This window comes from Dermacentor andersoni, chromosome 8 (genome assembly GCF_023375885.2).
Source record: "Dermacentor andersoni chromosome 8, qqDerAnde1_hic_scaffold, whole genome shotgun sequence".
Lineage (NCBI taxonomy): Eukaryota > Metazoa > Arthropoda > Arachnida > Ixodida > Ixodidae > Dermacentor > Dermacentor andersoni.
The window spans coordinates 64,898,127-64,922,593 of NC_092821.1; the positions used below are offsets into that span (position 1 = coordinate 64,898,127).

Genomic DNA, 24,467 nt, shown 5'->3' on the forward strand with positions numbered 1-24,467 from the left:
GTAGTGTTGTATGCATAGGCATGCGACTTGTGGCTCTTTCCAAAGCGACACAAAGTCTTGTACCTGACAAGAAACCTGGCCAGCAATCTTTTGCCAGTTACCTCCTCAGAGAGCAAAGGCTGGTCGTCAACTGGTTATTTGCACAAGTTTTGATAGTCACGTTCAGTAAGCAACACCTGGTGTGCCTAATGATGGGGGCTAAGCTCTGCCTTCACTGGCTCTGCATCATGATGTGACATCGTGTCATCTACTTCCGGTTGTTTTGGGGACAGCGCGCGAGGCCTCTCCAACTTTTCCACTAGCCACTTGGCTGTCGATCCCCCCTCGAGAGCTATTCAAGCAGCAGGTGCTGCGATCATTCAGTCGCAGTGCCAAGCGTGTCCGGTATTCCAGTAAGCACAGGTGAGCTGGGCATATTGATGGATGGGTGGAGATGTAAACTAACGCCCCTCCATACTGCTACCACTGTAATGAAGGGGTTTAGCCTAAATGTGTGTGGCCTGAGCAGTGCAGACACCTGGTGGCATAGAGCTTAACCAGTCATACACAGAGCTACTATTGCTGTTAACCAAGTATAAAGCCTTTTAAACATTTTAAAAGACAGTGTTTTCATGATTGCACTCAAGCAGCAAAGTGGAATACACTTGGTTACTGCTATATTAGCTCTGTGTTTTTCTGGTTGAGCTCTGTGCCACCAGGTGGCTGCACCATTCAGGCCATTCACGTTTGTGCCTCAGCTCATGCTGTAAAACGCCCAGTCCGTTTACACTTGTGTTTACCCAAATACCGGGCACGCTAAAACTCTCTGTTGTGGTGGTAATCTCACGGTGTGTAGTGACAGCCGCAAACATGTCGATCCTGGCGCCGATCGGATACCGACAGCCCGACGCACTGCAGCCACAATGTAACAAGGGCGATCCATGGTGCTTGCGAAAAGGAAGCTCGAGACCTGCACTGACCACACAGCTGATGTTAACACGAAGATTGTTGTAACACAAACAGACGACACTTGCTGTGTGCTGGAAGTGCTTGAGTGTAGTGATTAATTGGTGTTGCTTATTCTCTTTGTTACTTATTTATAGTTTTAGAGGAACAAATTAATGAACATTCCAACCATTATGAACAATATTTGTTCACCATAAATTTTGAATAATTATCGATGATGTGACCACAGTAGCCAATCAGATAGCTTGTCCAACTTGATGTCAATTGGAATAACTACGTCAATTGGGAGGCGGCGGCTGAAAACACAGGAGAATAGCGCTACTGCGATTGGTAGTGATGCACATCTTTAAGCTCTTATAATAAATTGCACGCTTTACGCAGAGCACTTAAATGCAGCACTACCCTGACGACGCAGTGTGTTTGTACAAAATCGTTTCTGGGTGCCTTTATAGGTGTTCATGGGGGAGGGGGGGGGGCAATAGTGCAAAAAATTCTTTCTGGTAGCACCTGCACTGTCTTCTTGTGGAAGTTCACGACACCCTATACCAGAGTACTTGCTTTGACTAAGTTTATTTAGACACATTTCTGAAGCAGGCCAACTCGGTAACAGTAAAGTTGCTGAAGAAGTCACTTTGTATAAAAAATGTTGCTTGTCAATGTCCATTGTTTCAAGCTTGCAGCTGCTTGCATGCTGAACCAAACTTAAAATCATCACTGCACTTTCCTCTACCGATCACAAGTATAGCCGTGACTGGAGTTCATACCAGTGAAGCCTATGACGACTATAGTAGTCATTAGGCCGCATTTCTGGGGAATCTCTGCGAAATTTAGTCCAAATTTCATCATTTTATGCAGTGTGGAGAGGGTTAATGAACTGCTTATGCATTCCACAGAAGGTTCTTGCTCGAGTAAAAAAAAACTAATGCTTGCTATTCCCCTTCTCCCCTGTTCATGTCTGCGGAATTTTTGCAAAGTTCACAGATTGGCAAATATGCATATGTGCTTAGGAAGTGGTGCAAACCAATGGTTGCTTGAACACTGCCTCTTTTGACTGAGGAGCATGTATGGACCTTCCTTCACACTCGGCTAGGGTTAGGTGTGAGCACTACCGCTGCTGCCGCGGTTTCAGCATAAAAGTTGGATCACATGACAGCTTGCACTGGGCCATGGTAATTTGCATTTTTAAGAGGCTTGTTTTTATTTGCTCATTTGTAGATTATTTCCTCTGTCAATAACTAGTCCTTGCGGTTGTATTTGCAATGACAAATGTTTCGGAACATTCAAAGGGCTAATTTTTTAGTATGCAGCTTCTAAACACCAAGTAGGCAGCCTTGGCCTGTCGACATTGGGTATTTTTTTTTTCCCTGAGAGTAAATTCTCCAGAGCTTTTTTCCTAACCTTGAGAACAATATGTTGGAGATCCATGCTCCTGGCATTTTAGTGAGGCATGTTTCACAACATTTTTTAACAGGTCATCGACATTGAAGGTGTGGACTGCATGTTCACGATTGCGTTTGCCATTGCCAAGAAAGTGACCTTTGCATGCTTAGCTTACCAGCACATAGCATAGAATATAGGACGCTTTTGCTATGACATGGTAACAACAGTAACTATATATTAAACCCCCCCCCCCCCCCCCCCGCTTTGGAGTTGTTTTTCTTTAAAACTGCACTGATTCATATGTGGGCCGCAGAGTTTACACACATGTGAGGTCAACTGCTTATCTACGAAGAGAGGTTAAGAGAAACTTGCACTGCAGAGCCAATAAAAATGCACAGAGCTTTGCAAATATCTGATGGCAAGTTATGCTGACTATGCAAAAATATAGAGATTTGCAACACAAAGTTAAGCAGACATGAAATTGCATATCACCCTTAACAGCCAGACAGGTATCTGACTGAATTGAGCAGGGTAACATTTATGTGCTCATGTTGACTGAAAAACGTTGCTAGCAGATTTTGTCAGGGCTTTCTTTTGTGTTCAATCTAACACAAGGCCACAAGGTTCCTGTGTGCTTAGATTTAGGTGCATGTTAAGGAACTTCAGGTGGTCCAAATTTCTGGAGTCCTCCACTATGGCATGCTACACTACAATGGTGGTTTTAGGTCAGGCATGGTCACAGAGAAGGCACAATAGAGTTCCTAGGCGGAGCATCCTCCAAACGCAGTTTGCCACTGTTTTTGGTTTAGCTCACTGTCGGCTGAGCATCATTTGCTTCATGTTGGCACCCATTTCATTCTTGATAGCTGTGTCGTCGTTTGTCTCAGTGTGCAGTGTGCGAATTGCTATTGTAGTATTGTAATAGCTGGCACGGTCACGTGATTCGCTGGAGTTTATTCGTCAGGTTGTGCATTACATTATCTTTAATGGGACAATAAAAAGAAAGATTGCATGAGTTTACACTGATAAAGTGTTATTTGAAAACTAAATTTTCACGGTGGTGGATTGGTTATTAGAAAAAACAATGAAGGTCAGATCTTAAAAGATTTCACACTGAAGCTTATGTAGAGCGATAAATTTATTTACAGGAAGGCAGAGAGGTTGGCCTGAGCTATAACTTGCTCTGGCGTGCTAGCAGCACGAAAAGATATAAGGAAGGGACACTGATAGAGACCGAGTAAAAAGAGCGCAGACTTACAGCTGTGTATTCTACTGACGATGTTAGGCATACGTACACATACAGAGTGCCAGTAGGAAAGGGAGAAAGGAAAAGAACAACAATCGGCATGAGTGGCACAAGGTGATATTGCCAAGCTCCTACTCGCCAACCATCTAAAAACTTGGCTCTTCCTTGGCCAACGTAAGGGATGGCATGCTTACACACCCCTCTCCTGCACAAGCAATCTTGACTGCCTTAATAATCTCCGACGTACTGACCCTTGTGACGAGAAACAATCCCGCTTTTTTCTAAACTTGGGCATGCATGACTTGGTAGACTTATCATCACATTTATGGCAGTGTTAGCTAAGCTGGCCCTGCTTACTGTCACTTATATTCTTGTGCTCTTTTTGTCTGGTGTTATTGCATCTGCAAGTGTGGCCACTCTATTCACGTCCACAAGACAACGGCATACGATAAATGATACGGTCTCTATCTTCGTCCCATCCTTACTTTTTTTTTTGTGCTGTTACATAAGTTGCAATGAACCAACTAAGCTAGCAAGCAACCATTCACACTGAAGTTCCAGGTGCCAATATGTCAATGTGACGTCAGGGATATCAAATAACTTTTTTTTATTGGGCCATTGTGGCTCAGTAAAAGTCCTTGAAACTTTTTAAGTTCAGCCTCTGGCTATATTGGAATGCCAATAAAAATTACCTAGGCCCAAGCAGTTGTCGTCAGAATTAGTGACGACATAGTGAGCTGTTGTGGAAACCTCACATCATTGTTACCACTGGTCTTTTGTTTTTGCATCTCTTCTGTCTTACCAAGCCTCCTTTTGTGGCAAGAGTGGCTTTCTTGGTGTTTCAGTGGGGTAATTTACTAATATAACTTGACTTACATTTTGTGTTTAGTTTCCCTTTAAGAATGAAATATTCCGCTAGTAGAGGTGCTTAAATATCGCCAGCAATATTTTGATAGGAAAATTGCTTTGATTTATGTTAAAGCATTTGTTCAGTGGTATGCTCATTTACGTGGCAATCACTTGTGTCCATAGTGATCTACGAGCTGAATGGTAGGTTTTATGGGCAGAGTGTTGTTTCCTTCCGGTCTTTTTGCATGGTCTTTACGCTGTGGCACTGAACACGCTCATAAGTGCTGTCTTCAACGAAGGTGAAGAAATTGTGGTGGCTTTGTTTGAGCAGTCCACAGGATATCGTCTTGCATTACATGATGCTAAGGACAGTAATGTTAGCTTTTAAAATTAGCTTGTGCATACCTGCCAACTCTCCTGAATTTCTTGTGAAGTTTATGAAGTTGGACTCCTTTTACAATTTTATGGATGTTGTGTCAAATTTTACAAAAAGTAAATTCTCTTTTTGAGAAAGTTTCTCATCAATCTCCAAATGCTCTGATGACAAAGGTATGCCAAGGGATACTTTCTTCGAGCAAGTTTATACAGACAAGTTCCTGAAGCAGGCAAAATTGGCAATAGAAAATTAACTGAAAAAGTCACTGTGATCTAAAAACAATGTGTTGCTTGTCATTCTTTGCTGCTCCAAGTTTGCTGCTGCTTGTGTGCTTTGTCTAAAGCTAAATGATATTTCAGAAAGCTCATATGTATCCCTCAAAACGTGCATATCACCGCAAGCATTAAAAAGAAAACCTCAGTGCAACTACCTCCCCGTATACTTCTCGGTGTTGTGTTCAAAGGGCAGAAAGCATTTTAGTGCACCTGCTTACGTAATTGTGCACCGGAATGTGTCTTAGCTTATGCTACTTCATACTGGTGTTGCAGTGTCATCGCAGGGTTTCCCATTTTCTTTCTCATTTGTAATTCAGGATGGTTACAGTAAGGTGAAAGAAATGCTTACCTCGTCCTCTTCAGTGCTTATGTTACATACATAAAAGCGTAGCAGCAGGCTACTGTTTTATGAATGCGGTTTTTAATCAGCACACAAGCCTTAGTCACTGATATTATTGAATGTTTCCCATTCATGGGATTAGAACCTTTCGTACTTAAAGGTTGCCTAGTGTGATTATAAGTGTAGCTTGGCATAGTGCCTTTGCACGAGTTGCTATAATTTTTATTCTCCACAATCTTTTAGCCATTTTTGTCCAAATCGACGAGGTGCTTGATCTTTTCTTGGCACGCAGTGACGTCCATGCTGGCGTGCTTCAAGCTAGCATGTGAAGTTTTATTGTGAATGAAATAAGGAAACGGTGTTTGTTTGTTTTATTTCTGATACCAGAGGCAAAGCCAGCATATCTTTCGTTTTTGTTTGCTCTTGTTTTTCTTTTTCCTTCTTCCCCCTTCTCTTCGCAGTTGGCGACCACACAAACTGCGTGGGTAAGGCTGAGTCTGCGAGTAAAATTGTCTCTGCTTTTGCTTAGCCGTCTCACTGTCTGTCTCTCCAGAGTCATTTGTCTCACTCACTTTGTCTGGCACTCTTTTGCCTTCCTTTTCATAGTTGCTTCTGCCATCAGCTTTACTTGTCATTGTCGTGTTCCTTGTATCTCTTTGTTTAGACACCTCAAGCTTTGAAGAAGGAAGTGATCGCAGCTCCTCTTGGAAATTCAAAAGTGCTCAGAAATTCTTTGACGAGACCTTGTGTGTGTGCTTGACTTGGCATCAGACTGTGGCGTGGTGGCGTGTCAAATAGCTCTGTGCTGCTGTAGTGGCAGATCATAGTGTGACTTCATCAATTTCACAACAGTGGCACACTTTGGCAATTCAATGCTGCAGCACAGCACTTAGCATAGCTTCTCGTAACTTCTTGGCAGCTGTAAATACAATACCTACAATACCCATACCTACTCCCCCACTTTTTTAAGTTTGTGAGACAAGGAATGGGTGTATGGAATACCCACGACTGTAACTTCTCATTACTTTCTGCAGCTGTTTGTGAACTGTCAGAAATTAACTTATTTAAGTGTTTCAAAACGTTGGCTAGTGCTACGCAAGGATAAGTTGCTGCCAGTAACATGGTAACTTCCACATTAAAACTGTTGCACCAAATGAGTGCCAGCTTCAATGCCAAGTTGCACACTTATTAGCAGCAGGCTATTCTCGCATTGTAATAGCCGATGTTTCGGAACACTTAAAGTTCATATTGTCTGCCTGTTTGCCCAGGCACTGGAGCTTGGGGCAAAACGGAATTAGATGTGTGCATGGATTTAGTGCCAGGATGTTTCACTCCATGACCACTTACCCATGGTTGCCCGAAATGTTTGTACATGGGAAGAATCGCACAGATAACAGGTTTATCAGCCCATTTGCCTTCATTTGCTTGTTAGAAAGGCTTTTCAAACAATGTTTGGCGAAATTCATAAATTGAAAAAAAAAAAAGATACGAAATGTGATAAAGCAAATCTTCGACAGAGCTCATATTGAGAAATGGGAAAAAAGTTAAATTGCTAATAATCTATTAATATTTAGGGTCAAGGGATCTACTGACTTGCTCAGTTTTGAACTGAAAGTCTGAAGTTACCACCTTTAGTGTCCCAAGGAAAGACAAACCTAGGCAACCCAGAAGCAGGCAGTAATGATCGAAGCCAAAAAAAAAAGGAAATAAAGAGGCCAGGTTGTTTTTCACAACATGATGCTGCCCAAAGCCCGCAATTTCATTTTGTTTAACGCAGAGTTTTCATGTTTCTTTTGATATTTTATCCCTTTCTTATACTGTGTTGATTTAATTGTTCATTTTGCGCATTGTAATGCCACAGTGCTTTCTAACTTGATGTTGACTGAATGGTAGACTGCATGCCTGATAATGAATGCTTGTGGTGTCTGGCATGCGGTGTTTGGCATGGGTAGCGCATGCATTAGTGGTGGTGGCTGGGGTAGTTGCCTGTCCTATGCATCTTGCCCATTTGTGTATAGTAGTAGGTGCTGAGAATGTGTCGCAGAGCTTTTTTGTGGTTCCTGCTATTAGAGCACATGGTCATGCAAAACTAGGTTACACTTCTCACTGGAGATGGACTAACTTTACACAAGGTGAAGTAGAAAGAAACTTGGAGGAAGATTTGAGAGAAAGTAATGCTGTGGCAAGATACGGGCATTGCTGTCATGGTTGACATTTGCTGTGTGGCGTTAAAGGGCCCCTCACCAGGCTCTATTAAAAATTTCTGATATGCACTGGAAGTTGCAGGGTGTGCCCTCTAGGAAGAGTTCTGCTGCAAAAAAAGAAAGAAAATGTCAAATTGCTTCATTATTAAAAGAGGTAGTAGGAATTGAAACGTCGCATTGTCATGTTGCCAGGAGGCAAGTTTCATTGCCAGCATAGACACTCCCCTTGCTTCGACTAGTGTCCACAAACGCCGTTTCTTCCATGCTTTCTTCCAGCTGAGAGAGTGCGTCACATTTATGTCGCAAGCCCTGCCTTTTTTATTTTTCTTCTTCTCTTCCTTTTTTGCTGTGTGACGCACTTCCAATGACAGTATTGCGCATTCTGCACTTAGTGATTTACCAAAGTCACGTGCCGCAATTGGTGACTTTGCAGGCAGTGCGTTTTAGCTAGAGGCATTTGTTTGTGCAACCTTGACTTTTGCTGGAAGTGGGGCTCCCTCGAGAGGAAGAGTGCGCAAGCCTTTGTTTGAAATTTTAGCTGTTTTCACACTGTGCAGCCATTAAATACCTTGCAGATAGAATTACCACCGCGTAAACTTCGCACCACATTTGTTTATTTGCAATGCCCAAACCTACTGAGGGGCCCTTTAATGGTTCAGCTGCTGATTTTCAACCTGTGAGTGTATCACTGCAGTTTTGATCATATTTGATCATATTTGTCAGAGTGTAAGAGAGGCATAAGATAATAAACAGAAAGTTTTTCCTAGCATCACTGACTGTGCTTAGTCTATTGTACATTACCCCCTGTGCATTATGTGGGAGCTTGTCACATATATGTGCATAGTATCATTTTTTTTTTAATTTTATTGCACAGGTCATGGATAACACACTGTCTCCAGTAGTCCCTTTGAAACTTTTTAGACTTTAGCTGTAGCAGCTGATTGGGGGCCTAGTGAAGCATTTCAGATGCATTTTCCAGCAGTACAGCTGTACTGCGAATGTTAATTAAGCTGGGATAGTTGGAAACATCAGCACACTTAGACCTAAGTACAGCTAAAATCACTGCACATGTTTTCTGCTAACCATAGTCTGTCATGCAGTCTTTTTTTTTTTTTCTTTCTTCAAATGCTGTTGACTGTAGCAGAGGTATGGCTTGTTCTTTTTTATGTGCCTGCCTTGTGTCTAAAGCAGCAGAAGAGCATTATTTCTGAAACTGTACATCTGTGGTGTCAGCAACTTGCACAGACTGCTCTTCATACTTGCATTTCCTGTTTGTGGTGAAAGGCTTGATCATAACTTGCCTTTCATATGCTTTGCAGAAACCCTTGTTGACATTGGAGAGTCTGTACGCTCCAGAGATGTGTACATCATTCAGACTGGATCCAAGTGAGTGTCTTCTTTCTCTTTTCAGCAAAGACATTTTTGGCCGCTCACTTTACTGAAACCAGGGCATATTCCCAATGTTGTTGGCTTGGTGGGCTATATAATATTTGTGTAAATATACTGTAGACAGTTGTAATGTCCAAGCTGTATACGTTGCATACTGTTACGTCTCAACACGGCGATGAGCATTTCTTGGATTTTTTCCACAAGGCTAACCTGTAATCGGCGTGCACCCAGACGACAACGGCGCCAAACATAGAGTGTGACACGCAAACAAGGGAGCCGACTTCAAGGCGACAACAAACGCCGCCCTCCGTAGAAGCAGTAAAATACCGCGAAGACCACTCTACCTGAACCTGATCCCCGGACAAACTGAACTAATTGATGAAAGGGGCCAATGTCAAAGGCTACCGTGGGAACAGCGTCGACCTTGAATTCCCAGATTGCTGCAGACTTGTGCCATAAAAGGGTGCGAAGGTGCAACATAGGAGGCAGAGTCCGGTGAAACGGTGCAACAACATGGGAGGGATATTGCGACCGATTCGATGATTGTGATTGGCCGAGATAGTCATCAGATTCTCTAGTGTAGTCTCCTAGGGAAAAAGACTGTTTTAAAAGCGGAGACGTTTGGTACAGTGAGAGATGTGCTAATGTGTCCTGACTAGAATGACTACTTGTTTCAATATGTAAATAATGTAAAATAAACCCATTATCCTTCACTCCTACTTCCAGACGTACTTATCCCTGTGCACGGATTATCCCTGGCCTAAATGCTACTCAGAGTCCCAACAATAAAAAGTTTTCACTTAAATGGAACCAAGCAAAAGTAACTGCTACTTTTTTGTAGGAATGGGATCAACAGGATATTGCCTGCAGTTGCTTTGAGCTACTAAGCATATTTCTTGTAGCCTGTAGCATATTTCTTGTAGCAGCCTGTCAGATTAATAGCTGAGAGCAGTTCTGTTCTTTTTACGCAAATTCTTGTTAAAAATGTTGTAAAGCATATTTAAGAACACCATGTTCTTTGTTACCGGGACGCTGTGTCCCTCTGTACAGTACCCTTTTTCTGGATTCTGAATATTGGAACTTACCACTTACCGTATCAGTTACCATAGAACATGTCACTTACCATTTGTTCTCCAGAATGGCAACACACAGTGTGTGTGTGCCTGCCACAGAACAGGTTGACAAAATAATTTATTTTGACTTTCAGCGCGAGCTTGATGACATTCCAGTTTCACAGTGAAGTTGCTGACAGGACTGTCTGGCTCGTGCACCATGTACAGCACCACGCAGCCAGCATGGTAGTTAATTACACAGCTGGGCCCGGCATACAATTACAAGCCAGACAACCCCACCAGCAGCTAAATTGGTAGCTGACCCTGCCTTCGAAACATGCAACTGCATTTCGATGCGGACAAAATGCAAGAACGCCCGTGTGCCATGCATTGGGTGCACGTTAAAGAACCCCCAGGTGGTCAAAATTAAACGCTACTCCCCTACTGCGGCTTGCCTCGTTATCATATTGTGGTTTTGGCACAGGAAACCCCAGAATTTAATTTTTAGACATGCAGACCCACAGTGAAGTCATTTTTTCCTACATTTGGCCAGCTGCATTTCAAGGCATGGAAAAAAGAAAACACAGCAAAGATTGCTTATCACAGTAAAGAACTGCTGCAGCTACATATGCAACAGGACTGCTATGTGAATATAGACAGTCTGCTGTCAATATTCATGTTGTACCGTGTACCATGCTTAGCACTGCAAATATGTCCTACCAATGTACAGTAGGGAACAAAAAGGTATGATATTGGCAATTTCAGTGAAAAAATTTGTTACCTACATTTGTTATCAGTTTCAGTTTTTATTTTCAATATTTTCAAAAAAGGGTGTGTGCTGATACCGCCAAGGCAACAGAAATGGACAATATTTACTTTATTTGCGGCGCCATCAAGCCCTCACTGTTGCCTAGATTTCCGAGTTTGAGTGCGAGTAGGTGTGTGCACGTTTTCTTTTTTTTTTTCCTTCTTTGATCGCATGTAAAGTATTCAATATGCAGTGGCACTCCAAGCCTTTTGCTCAGCTATCCTCTCCGGTTATCATTAAACATCTCACCAGCATGCATGTTTTCACATACTGGTTGAAGTATGTGGTTTCCTTGTACGGAGTATGTTCTTGAAATATGCGAGTTGGGTACGCGATGCGTAATCTAAGCCATGTGAATAACAAAACATGGCAATGAGTGTTCTAGGTGCTTTTGCACAAGTCTAGCTGCCATGCATAACGCAGTGTCAACTTTTTGAGCAGTTCAGCTCAGAAAACCGAAAATTCAAAATTTCTTGTTTTTGTTCAACTACTGTATTTGCGAGTTTTGTAGGCACTTGCTACATTGCTCTCTTTATGGGAATATCACTTTGGAGATCTCTTCTGTCACCCCAGAGCTGAAAGATGACAGCTCTTTCATAAACAAGGGAAGGCAGAACTTATTGATTTCAACTAGTAGTTTCTGAAGTGTGTGCCATCTTAATTCAAGAACTGTAAAATGTTGTGTTCTTGCTTTCTCTGTGTGGCCATTAAGAAGAGTGTGGAAGGGTAAGCATCGCTCTGGCAGTGGAGGTGGAATGCCTGTCTGCTATATCATTGCCAATTTTAGATTAATGATCTAAAGTCTATTTGAAACGATTTGCAATTTTCTCACTTCGGCATGCCACGTTCTGCCAGACGTGAAATCGTTGCAAGTAGAAAGCTACCCTGATTCATTAGCTGCTTTGAGAAACTGAAACATAAAGTGCTGTCAGACTTCACTAGTAATGTGTGCACAGAAGCTTCACTATTGTAGCTTTCTTTTTATTGCCACAGAAATTTTTCCATGAGTTCGATTGATTATTCCATATGGTTAACTGGCAACTAACTGCACTGTTGTCATGCGATACTGAACAGGGATGCTGCAAAACTGGCATGAGCGAGACAAGCGAACACTTACAACCATTTATTACTATCTGATGTTTCATTTTGTAGAGGTTTATAGCATGGGTAGAACAACAAAGAAACAAAAAGCAAATAAAAAGAAATAGCAGGCAACGCAACTCTACTATTACTCGTGCCTGCATAACTTTGCTATATCATGGTTACATCCTAGACTATATAAACGCGATCTCCTTCAATGAAAAGCTGATAGATGGTGCACTGATGCATTGTTAGGGTCCTTCCGATACCGTTTTGTACATTTCAAAGGTTTTGCCGAACACTTATCATTTTGAAGTCCAGGCTTAACTGGGTTGACATAAGTAATTAATGGGCAGCACGGCATTTTAATTTGTTTTTAAGGCTCGCATTTTTTTTTTTTGCCAGCTGTAACCCTACAGAAATGCTGTACATGGGAAAATAATGAACTGTTTTAAGTCCTCGTAACATTTGCCTTTCTTTGTAACTGTCAATAGCACAGCTGCCAGACAATTGGTGCTGTTGTCACTTTTTCACTGTCCTGTTCTTTGTTGTCGTCTGGCTAGCTATTGCTGGTTTGGTTGCACAGCAGACTTTCATTTGAGTGTCTTTATATAGTTAATAATAAAAGGCTTTTAAACTGGTGTCCTGTTGTACAAACCCTGTTTCAATTTGCCCCCCCCCCCCCCCCCCCCCCTCCACGCAGGGACGTCAACAACAGCATCATGGAGATGCTCATCATGGCCTACTGCTGCAAGACGTCCTGTGCCCGCAAGATCGTGGGCGTCATCCCGTACCTGCCGTACGGCAAGCAGAGCAAAATGCGCAAGCGAGGATGCATCGTCTCCAAGCTGCTCGCGCAGATGCTCGTTAAGGCCGGTGCGTCTCGTTCGTTAGCGTTCAACTTCTCTTGTATTTGTAGTCACTACTGAGCATAATATCGCCTCATTTGTTGCTGACAAGGGCTAGATTTGGTGAGGGTTCACATGCAACCATGTCAAGTTTGCCGAGCTTTGCTGCTCACCAGAGAATCCTAATGCATAGTTCAAATCTTCCATTCTGTGTTGATCGTATCGTACGACTTTATGTCAAAAATAAGTGAATGAGAATTGGTCATGCAATCGCATAAATTTGATGTCCTCCCTTTGTAAAGATAGTTCCAGCTCTGAAAACTTATGAGGGGTCACCTAAAGGTTGGTGCCCTTTCTCAAAGAAGTGTGGTACATTGCTGTACTGCTAGAGGCCGTCTCAGTGTGAGTAACAAGGTAAGCTTGAGATTTTGGTAATATACAAAGATAAAGGCAATTAATTCACGTCATTCGCTTTTGTGATGGTATGTTGATACTGTTTCACATTGGCCACCTTGACCAGCTGTGTGCATGTGCTTGTCTTTTGGCGTTTTCGTGTGCATGTACGCCGCATCTCTTTTTATCTATATTTGTCTGCACTTGCACTCAATGCTTTTGCTCAGATGGGAGGAGATGGTGGCACACATTTTGCTTCAATGTGGCAGGTTCCCCATTATTCAGTCGAAAGTGGCACGTCACTTGTGACAAACGAATTTTTAGAAAGCTTTAGGATCAGTAAGCAGTGATTGTCATGAGTCTTTTCGTGAACTTGTTATCGCAATTCAGGGGCATCTGTGGCCTTTATGTCCATGGACATTCTCCTATGCTTTCATTCGTTGACCCACTTCCACTTGGGTCTTTAGCCTGTTGCTTCATCAGAAATGCCTGTTTTAGTATTCAGTGGGTCTGTGCTGGCCTCTTTCCCAGGGATAACAAGATGTTGTGTATATTCTCTAGTCTTTCACTGCACTTGTATCAAGTAATGTAAAACAGCATCGACATACCATAACAAACGTGCCTGATGCCAGTAAATGCCATTATTCTCACCAACAGAAATTTCCGACTAGCTCACTGCTCATGCTAAGGGCACCATCTAACACTAGAGCAACAGACCACCCTCCATCAAAGGAGCAGCACATCTATGAGAACTTGTGGGACAATCTTTTGGGATGCCTTCAACTGGCTTCTGTCCCAAAATAAATTTCAAACCAGTTGGAGTCATTTCGAACCAACTATGTTTTGGAACAACTGACTGAATGGGGAAGCTGAGAACTTAGACTTTGCATTTAGAGCTGTGATTAATGTGTGTCTTATTCATAAATGCATTGAAATGAAAGTGGTATGCGCACACTTGTACATCTCTAATGTTGCAGAGGAGTGTGGTTTTAGATAAGAGATTTGACTGCCGCTAGTGCATGTTATTCGTCTTATTATTAGTATTTACAGCACCTTACAGCCCTACTCTAGGTCATTGATCAAGCATATGTCACATGGCAGCAGCCTTACTATGACACCAATGCATTTTGCCACACACTTTGATTTCATATACAGTAAAACCTCGTTAATTCGAACTCAGTTTATTCAAAATCCCGCGTAATTCGAAGGTTTTTGGCGGTCCCAACAGTTTGCATGGAAATTTTGCTGGATAATTTGAACAGCCAGCGTGCCCATATCCAAATAATACGTCAGTTTAAACCATGGCCTCCGTGATCCGCAAAAAAAAAAATAGTGTGCCAGTCTCTGAGGCCAGTCATCCATCCTGTTTCTGGTGAACTTTGTGCGCAGTTTTGTGGAGTGTAGTGGAGGTAACAGTGAATTGTTGCGCACTTTAAGCAGACTGGAGGACGCAGCCTACAGTGCGGCTAACTACCGCGCCAAGCAGTCACGCATCGATGACTACCATATTTACACGATTGTAAGTCGACCACTTTTCTTTAATTTGAAAATCTGAAGTGGAGGGTCGACTTACATTTCAAACCAAAATGTGGCAAGGCCAAAAAAGCGAGACCAACGGGAGCTACAACGTAGTTAGAATTTTATGTTTGCTCTATGGCCCTACCCATAGCTTTTCGCTATCCCGCATGTTTGTTCGCTTTTCGGAACGGTTTTTCAACATTTTTGAGAGTTTTACAGTGCACACAACACTCATGAGGGGGTGTCGATAGTTGATGGAAGCACCGCTGTTTTATTTGTGGCGGCACGTGGGTGGCACCCTCAGTACGGCAGCGCTTGTGGGGAGTATCGGTAGTTCATGGAAGAGCAGACACCACTCGCGGGTTTCTCTTTGCCTGTTGCGCTTAGCTATCTCTATAGTTTGACGAAAGGCATTGGTTTGACGCGTTCCACTTGACTGCCGGCTATGTGCTACTTCTATGCTTCCTCAGTCATCATGAGTGCTTCAGAGTCATTCGGCACTCGTTCACAGCAGCGTTCAAGGGGGCTGCCCTCCTTTACGGCTAAGAAACAAATGACTGTGCAGCGGGCCGCAAGTTCTGTGTTTCTGAACAGGTAGTGCGAGAGTGGTGACTGCAACGAAGCTAAATTTTCACCTGTGACATCAAGTGAGGAATTTCTCACGTGCCAAAGTCTGGACGCTTTCTGGAGCTTGCGGCGTACGTCGCTGAAATGCGCAATCGGTCCCTGCCAGTGAAGTGCGACATGGTCATGAAACAAGCCCGGATCTTCGCCTTTTAAGGACCTGCTCCGCTGTGAGTACGAGTGGCCAGCGGTAGAAGACCGCGAAATTACGCCAACCGTACCTGTCAAAAGAGCCTCCCTGATGGCTGCGTGTGGTTGGGTGCATTCAGCGTAGGCTGCTGTTCCACAAGATGTCATGGTGCGGTCGTTTGCCAAATGTGACATTTCGCGGGACGACGACGCGCTGTGGGACCGTAGCAACTATGACGATGGCAGCACTAGTGAAGATTAGTAGTCCAGTGACCATGTCAGCTACTAATAAATTTTCGTTATCGAACGCGCCCTCAAGTATGCTCTCCCTTTTTTTTTTTTTCTTTCCTGTCATGAGATACGGGGGGGGGGGGGGGGGGGGGGGGTCGACTTACATTCGAGTCGCCTTACAATAGTGTAAATACGGTACTTCAAGTGACTGTTTTTCAAGCGAAATAAAGGTGCAGTGTTGATACAGCCACATTTCGCATGTTTATTTCTCGTTTTTCGTCCATTTTTGATAATTCGAAAACCCTGTTAATTCGATGATTTTTCGCGGTCCGACGGACTTCGAATTAACGAGGTTCTACTGTAGTATCAGGAAACTGGTACTAGTTATAGAACTGGTTCCACTTCATTATGTCCTACCTGTTGATGGCCTACAATTCTGTCATTGCATCATGTGGCCTAAAGGCAAAAATTAAAAGGTAATTAGCGGGATTTTGTCCATTTTCTACTAACATTTATCTACACTCTCCTACTGTCAAAGTAACCCAGTTGGGGAAGTGGAATGCTGATATCTGGAACACTAGATTTTAAAAAAAAATTTGGTCATAAAAAGAACATCTATATACTGGGCTCAATACTGTGCTGCCATTTGGCTTTCCCCGACAGTAAGAATACTGAAATTACTGTGTTCCGGCTAGAACTGGATGTGCATAAGTGAGGTATGAGAAATTCGAACTGGCTTTGCTGTTAGAGTGAAAGGGTTTAGTGTTTCCGTGTTGCAACTCGCCCCACCTTCTTCCCCCACGTGTTCCTGTAATGTGTGGTGTCTCGTTTTCATTCCACAGGTCTGACGCACATCATCACCATGGATCTTCACCAAAAGGAGGTGCAGGGGTTCTTCGACATCCCCGTGGACAACTTGCGAGCCTCGCCCTTCCTGCTGCAGTACATCACCGAATGCGTGCGTAGGCCTTTCTTTGAATTTCTGACATCGAAATTAACTCCCCCAACAGTGAATTTTGGTCAAGTAGAAAGAAAGTTCGTGCTGCATTGCAGCTGCCATAGAGAATGAGAGCAGTGCAGTTAAGCACACTCTTGCATTCTTGCTTGCACTACGTATCAAGCACCTCATCATTTCTGGGTGAAAAACAAATATAGAATCATAGAAGAATTTGGGCAGAACTCATCTATGCAAGAATGCAATTAGTATTCTTTTGAGGTGAAGATGAATTTGTTGTACATTGAATGGATGTTTGTTGTTCTATGTACACAGAAGTACTGTGGCAGCACATTAATGACACTTGTGTGTTGAATATGCAGTTATAGATCATGTTGGGAGCTTCATGGAAATGATTATATAGCCTAAAGGAAAACTGGTATGGCAGTGCCAAGAATGCTAATTGCAATAATAAATGCGTTTTCGCCTGTAAAGAATGCTGTTCGCATACTTAGCCGTCGTAGATGAGTTCCGGCTGAAATTCTTTTAAACTGCACTACCTTCGGGATCGGATCATATTTCTAGCCAGATACCCGGAACGAAAACTGGTCTGGGAATGCCAAGAATGCTGTTGACATCAAAACAATCCTTATGATATACAGCCTCAGGTGCATATTGTACTGGTGTTTGGCATGGAAAATATGGCTGTTGGTTTGTCACACTACTTGATCCTTCCTCGCAATCGGTCTCATGATTGGGCTCTCTCAATTGACCTCATGTATAATTAGACATTGCAAAAGGCATTATCCCATCAATTTAGCACCATTGGTGTCGGAGTATGGCATTCAATGGGAATGCAGAGGCTGCGGTTGCTCACTGAAGAAAAATATCTGTTGCAGATCCCAGACTACAGAAATGCAGTCATTGTTGCTCGGAATCCGTCCACTGCAAACAAGGCCACATCTTACGCTGAGCGCCTGCGACTAGGTGAGTTGTTGGGGCACGGAGGTGCTTCGCTTCAAATGCCATGCAAGCAGTGCTGCAATCCTAGTGAATATTTGGCTTGCCTAACGGGAAACAAAATGCTTTCAGTAGATAGTGGATCTTGCATGAAATTTTCAGTGCACTTTGTGGACATACAAAAAAACACTTAGCAGATTTCAGTGTTTCTCATCTTGCTTTATCGCAGTTTGCTGCTTTGGTGAAATGTGTAAACAAGGACTGCAGGTCTTGTCAGTGTGGATGTTGTGCCCCCCCGCTTCTGAACAGTAGGCAGGCATTGGACCCCTTCCGGTGGCAGTTACCAGCCTGCTCCTTGCACTCCCTTTCCCATTTTGCAAATGTACACGTTTTCAAACCTCTGTTCAGTCATTGACAGTGCATGATCTCTTTCTTGGCTCTCTTTAGCCAGACCTGGCCCTTGCATTGCTAAACCCTGCACATTGTCATCCTCATTTCCCAGAGCACAAAACATTTACTTCCTGTGCAAACTCCCCGGAACTATAAGTAAAATATTTCAATGTAGCAATTTACGATTGGTCTGTTGTGTTTTCTTTTCTTGCACAGGCATTGCGGTGATCCACGGTGAGCAGAAGGAGTCAGAGTCGGACATGGTCGATGGTCGTTACTCTCCTCCGACAGTTCTCATGTCCGGGCGCACCATGGAGGTTGGCCTTGACATCATGCCTGGTAGGCACCATGGCCGAGGCCGCCCTTTCGTTACATTTAGGTGCAGTCCTGGGCTGTACTACAACGCTCTGGACAAGCCTAGCTCGTCAACGCTATATTGGTAAACATTGCTCTGTCGTTCAAAGCATCTTTCATCGACAGCTTGCACATGCGTCGCACATGCAACAGAAAGCTGCCATTTGACTCTGAAACACTAGCGACAGTGAAAGCAACAAAGGGGTATTGTGCTTCAGTTGAAGAGGATGATGACAGTGCTGTCTATTTTTCTACCTGAAGTGATGATAAAGAAAGCGAAGACGGCATTGACCATTCGTGGAAATGACAAATGCGTATATGATTCGAATTCTGCGAGGATGCTACGAAAATTCTAATAATACAAAATTCAAATAGTCCGACATAGCGTGTGCATTCTCACGCTACGTCACGTTGGTGGGAGCAATTTCTATAGTTCAATGCAGTGGCGTAGCCAACGTAATCGGACGTGGCCAACGCAATGCGACATGCCCAACGTCGAGATGGCTCTTGCACCATCTGCGCGTTCGTCACGCTGACTGCGCCGACCCACGATGTGTGGCGCGGAGAAAAAAAGGTGCCCACACTGCTTCACTGACGGTCACAGACAGTCGTTCAGAGGGGTGCGCGAGTTGGGGTTCATTCTGCGCATGTTCCTAAGAAGCCAACAGCGCATGCGTTGAAGTATGGAGGGGACAGCATTTGAGCTCACGCAGCGCAAGCGGCATAGCGTGACTGGCCACAAGTGATGCGCGCTGAAAACGCACCTTTGTACCGCTGAGAGAGATGGTTTGTGTTGAGAAAGGATAGGTTAGTGCTATCTTCTGCAGCCCTTGGGGAGCATGGCTCAGCACCAACAAGGGGAGGAAAGCGAGTGAAATGGAGGTAGGAGAGGAGGAGGGCCGCCAACGCTCGCCGCAGGAACGAGAGCTGCACTCTAAAATGCACTCGCGAAATGCACCACAACCTGCTGCGACGTTGGTCTCCGTTGTACTTTTGTAGCTGCACGCTGCTGAGTTCCACTATACATACGAGTGGTGTCCAAACAAGTATTCCAGTGATGCTTTCCTTTGAGTAACAACCGCAAATCTCAAAGGCTGTGCTTTTTGGTAGTGAAAGCGCCGATAAATGTCATGGCCTCCATGTTTTCGACATTACCTGGTGCCGCTTCTCGGCAGAGCACCTCATAGAGAAAGCACATAGCCTCCAATATGTAACATGTAAAACAGAAATAAAAAGGAGAAAGAAGTGCAGCACTGTGTCTGCGTTTTTATCTTGAAGGTTGTGAGAGAGGGCTAGAACTGACCTGCAACAGAGGTGTTCGCTGTGCCTGGCCAGGCATTACAGAGCCTCTCTGCAGTCAGGCCTAAACAAAACACTGTAGATGTAAAGAGCAAAGCTGTGCAGTCCGCACGGCGACACCAGCAGCGCCAACGTCTCCCTGCACACTAGCACTCTCCCCATCCACAATGACGGAGAGTTCGAATTATCAGTGGCGGTGCAGATTTTAATGTGAATTAGCAGGATACGTTATATATTGCTTTCAATATATTGTTGAATGGACTGCGGCAGCTACTTTGAATTAAATTTTGAATTGACGAGTTGTGAATTAACGAGCTTTTACTTTATGTTAGTGAAGAGGTAAGGAGCTTGCGCCTCAGTTATAAAATGAATTGGTCGCTTGCTCATTTGTTTGGGCTATTTGCTTACATTGACAATCATTGCCAGTGGTTTCTGCATAACTTTGTCTGTTAAAAGCTGCTCCAAATTCGTAATTTAGTGCTCCAAGAACTAGTTTTCTTTCCCCGTAACCTGCTCCAGATTGACTTCCCTGCTCCAAGAGTTGCTCCAAGAGTTGCTCCAAATACTATTGCAGCTGTTGAAACCCTTATTGTACTTCCATTCAAATGCGAGAAATTTTATGAAAATTCAGCACCTCCTCGGTGGAATTAGATATACAGTGCAGCACAGAATACAGGTCCTATGTGAGGGCTTGGCACATTCTTGGCCTGTCGAAGGCCAACGCTGGGCACCTGGTTTTAGTGTTTCTGAGGGTGCAGTTCAATAGCAAAATCACAAGTTGGGTACCAGCATAGGTCATATCTTAAAACTAAATCCCATGAAGAGGAATCTTTAAATAAATACTGAAACAACTACTTTGTGCCCTGCTGTTTAAAAAAAAAAAAAAAAAAAGGTCAAGCATCTGTCAACTCCACAATTACGGTGCAAAGCCTCAGTTCCTCGGAAGCAACACAAATAGTGATTCATTATGGCACCTTTTTTTATGACCTGTTCGAAATGCGTATCATGTGCAGCTTCGGACGTGAAAAGGGAAACTCGTCATATCATCGAAAGCAGAGGTAGTGGTCACATTGAACTTTGAACGTGATTGAACTTTGAAGGCCATGACAATGACCATTGTCATTGAATGCTGCCAAACAAGCAAGTTTGCCAGTTGTGCGCTTCTCTCTGAAGCACAGGGGGGTTAATGCTCTTTCCTGTTGTCTTGTTCAGTGCTGAATGGACTCAGTTTTTTGAGTCCATCGAGTCTGCTTTTTCATGTCCAAAACTACATTGCTCTTGGCTCCTGGTTTCAAATGGTGACGTCAAAAGTGACTGTGTGAAAGGCCTCCCAGTCTGATAGATGCTCCAAAAGAAAGTGTGGATAACGCTCAATCTTTTCACCAAGTGGCTCCTTCACTGAATGGTCAAGGAGCCACTCAGTGAAAAGATTGCCATTCAAACTTCCTTGTACAATGTGTTTAGACTGGGAGGCCTTTCGCTTTCTTCAAGCATTGTGCCAATGTGCTCTTGCTAATGAACAGACGTAGTTTCCACGAGCCATCCACATTTGCAGTCAGTGAGACTGAAACACTCGCGTGAATTTTTACTCCATGGGATGTACTGTCCTTCAGATCCAGTGTCTTCTTTGAAAGCATCTGCCAAAACAGTGCCGTTTTGATTTCGTCGACATTCTACCTGTCCAACGGCGCGAGAAGTGATTGCGTCCCCACTAGAAGCACACTTGCTGGGGCACAGTGCAGCGTTCGATGGCAGGGAACGGGAGTTCGATACACGTGTTGTACAGTGTTATACTTTTTCATGGGGTCTCCAAGACAATGTTATAGCTGTTCGATGCAGTCTGCTCCTGTTCATTTCACCTCAGTTATTTTAAACGCCCTGACAAGTCCCGGCAAGAAACTACACATTGTTATGAAAAGAAAACTTGTTAAGTTTGAATACAAAAGCATGCCACTTCGGTTATTTCGACCCTCACTGACCCCAACTGGTGCCACCTAAAGCGCATAGTGGTGGTAAGTAAAACCTTGAAAACATAAGAAATTTAACAGATGATGCCACTTCTTTTATCTCCTTTCATAATTTTGTTAGCACCAACGACAGTGTTGCGGCTTCTTAGCCTCTCACCGGCGACAATCAGATAGTTGCTGAGCAGAGGCTGCAGCATTACAAGAAAAAGCACATCATTGGAAAGCACATGGTGTCTAAAGCAATGCTTGAGTGTTACGAGGGGCTCATCAAGGCTGACCGATGCCTCAGAAGAGCACTGATGAGATGAGCCTAGCTAGCTGTTTCTGACTTATGCTAGCTCTAGCCTTGCTGAAAACATGGCTAAGCTGGCAGCTCTTAGTAAAGAATTCATAGCATGCAAAAGGAAACGCCTGAGCAGCTTCACATAATTTGAAATAAACGAGTCAAATCTCGGACAATTCAAACTCAAAGGGGCCTGACAATGTGTTAGAATTAAAAGAAGTTGAAATTGAAGGAAGCTAATTGAATGGCCGTGAAAATGTATGAAAAATCGGGCAGTCCAAAAAAATTTGATAGCATTCAAAGGTCCCTGACTGCTTCTCGCGCTTCCCGGCAACTGGAGCATATGTAATCGTAATGTTCATCATGAAACGCTTGCCGTGAACGCTATGCACGAAGGCAAGCTTTGTGGTAGAACCACAACCTCTTGCGTGGGCCACGATGCGGCGGAGACGAGCACCAGCTGGAGTTAATGCAAGGAACCAAGCGCGCCACTCTGGGGTCCCCAAGACACCCATCGCGCAGGCGCGCACAAAATGGCAGATTCCGTGGCCAGTTTGTGTGTGTGAAGGGAATTTTTTTAGTTTTCACGTAACAGAATTATGTTTTCTCGTATGGTCCAATTACAATCCGAGAGCTATCATGTCTGTAGGTTGTGTGCAAATCATAGTTTACGATTTTTCTCCGTATTCTTGCTTGAGAAATTCAATTAGTTCAGTGAACTCCTTGCATCATATGGAAGGCCTGCATATACATAGTTCAAAAATCTTGCCGACGTGACGTCTGAAGCCGGACGCCAGCTTTTCTGCGACTTAGGTTCCTCAATGCTATCGCGTTAAAATGAACACATGCCTTTTACTGCCCCCAAGCGCTCAAATCGCCACAGGCACATACGAAATGGCTCTAAAGGCTTGTTAGTATACTTATTAGGCGGATCGGTGCTTGTACTGTGATAGGAGACGGCAGTTACACGTGTGCATAATTAAAAGAAACATATGATGTTTCATACAATTGCCACTTCCACCTTTTTGTATGCTTCACCGTGTAACACGGATGTATTACGGTAACTCAAACCTGACTTTCAGGAAACAGAATTATGCAACGCGCCATACTTCCGCACTCCGAAGCCAATCATGATGATTACAAAGGAGGAGTCGGTGCCATTGCTAACAGTGGCGAATTGTTTCACTGAACAGCAAGAAGTTTGGTAGCGAATGTCGAAGCAGCTAGGCCCAGTGTTGCCATCGTGCGGCTATGGCTGCTTGCCGATCTACGTGCAAGAGCGTCAGCTCGAGGCGGCAAGATAATCAAAATGGCGCTGGTGGTGGCTTCGATTAATGCCATTTCGGATCTGCGGTCATGGCAACAAGTCCGGGAAATCGGATGCCGAAAGTTTTTTGCGTCCAAAATTGTAGACGTTCCTAAACTCGACTCTATGGTGTACATGGTGGTGCCGCAAATGCATCCGAATTATTGGGGGTCTGGAAAATTGCTCGTTGACTGCACAGGACACTCATCGCTAACAGAGGCAATCGGCGATGCTCGCCTGCACACGACTGCGCACAAATTTCCGCCGTGTTTCTTTTTTTATTATTATTATTATTCTTGGCATGCGGTGTTGAGGGGTCTCTCCTAAGCCTTTTCTCTATGGCAGGGTTAGTGGAATGCTGGTCGTAGGCACCGCCGCATGATTTGGTGCGCTGCTGAGAGCATTGTTAGAGTGCAGTATGTTTGCGTTCGAATTGCCAGGCATTTTTGCCCATTAGGATACACAACTTTGACAGGACCACAGCATCAGTTCAAATAAACCGAAGGTTCAAATTAAGTGTGTTTGAATGAACGAGATTCGACTAATTACAGGACGCTGTGTGAACATATTTGTTGTCTTCATTTAAATTCCCTGTTCTTGTATTTAGAGGTAGAGCAACCTTATTTTAACGAGCAAATACATTCTTGAATAATGTTTATCGAGTTTAATTTGTCAAGTTTAACTGTTCAAGATAGCCGAGGGCGTGTCCAGCAGTTCGCATGCTTTATTTGCTCCAAAGTGCTCCAATCTGCTCCAAAATGAGCATTTTGTTGCTTCAAAAATTGCTTCACATCTCAGTTCATCAGTGGCACCACTCATTTATGCACTCTTAGAATAGCTATTCATGTAATTCAAAAAGTAAACTACTATCTCTGTGCAATATTTGACCATTGAATTTAATTTCTACTACTTTTCTTTTGCAGTGCCTGCAGCAAAGGAGAAGCCACCAATCTATGTGGTGGGTGACGTTGGTGGCCGCATTGCCATCATGGTGGTGAGTATTTAAAGCGAATAGCTTTCTTTCTTGTTTCTGTGTGCGTTCACACCTAGTACCCAAGATGAATTGTGACCAACTCGCCCAACAAGACGCCCTTTTAAGCTTTCTTTGGCTCTTGTGCACATTTCCTTGAGTGTGGTATCGTGCCCAAGGGAGAGAGAGAGAGAGCAATACGAAACCACTGGCGACAGCCTTTCTCCTCTCCCGTCACTCTATCCTGCCACGGTGGCTGTAAGAAAGGAGGGCTGTCACCTTCCACACCACCTCTCGCAGACCGCACCTACAACTAA

The 24,467-nt window shown here is 43.7% G+C and overlaps 1 protein-coding gene across 2 annotated transcripts in view; it reads left to right on the forward strand.

Annotated features, from left to right (window-relative positions):
• LOC126526307 (phosphoribosyl pyrophosphate synthase-associated protein 2) overlaps positions 1-24,467 on the forward strand; it is a 43,557-nt gene that overhangs the window by 8,607 nt on the left and 10,483 nt on the right. Inside the window, exons 3-9 of one of the 2 annotated variants that reach the window (XM_050174209.3) lie at positions 5,873-5,896; positions 8,935-9,001; positions 12,648-12,820; positions 16,530-16,645; positions 17,521-17,608; positions 18,188-18,310; positions 24,104-24,174. In XM_050174209.3, the coding sequence (XP_050030166.1) occupies positions 5,873-5,896; positions 8,935-9,001; positions 12,648-12,820; positions 16,530-16,645; positions 17,521-17,608; positions 18,188-18,310; positions 24,104-24,174 (662 nt within the window). The remainder of the gene's footprint in view (positions 1-5,872; positions 5,897-8,934; positions 9,002-12,647; positions 12,821-16,529; positions 16,646-17,520; positions 17,609-18,187; positions 18,311-24,103; positions 24,175-24,467) is intronic. The other variant, XM_050174210.3, reaches the window with a different exon arrangement.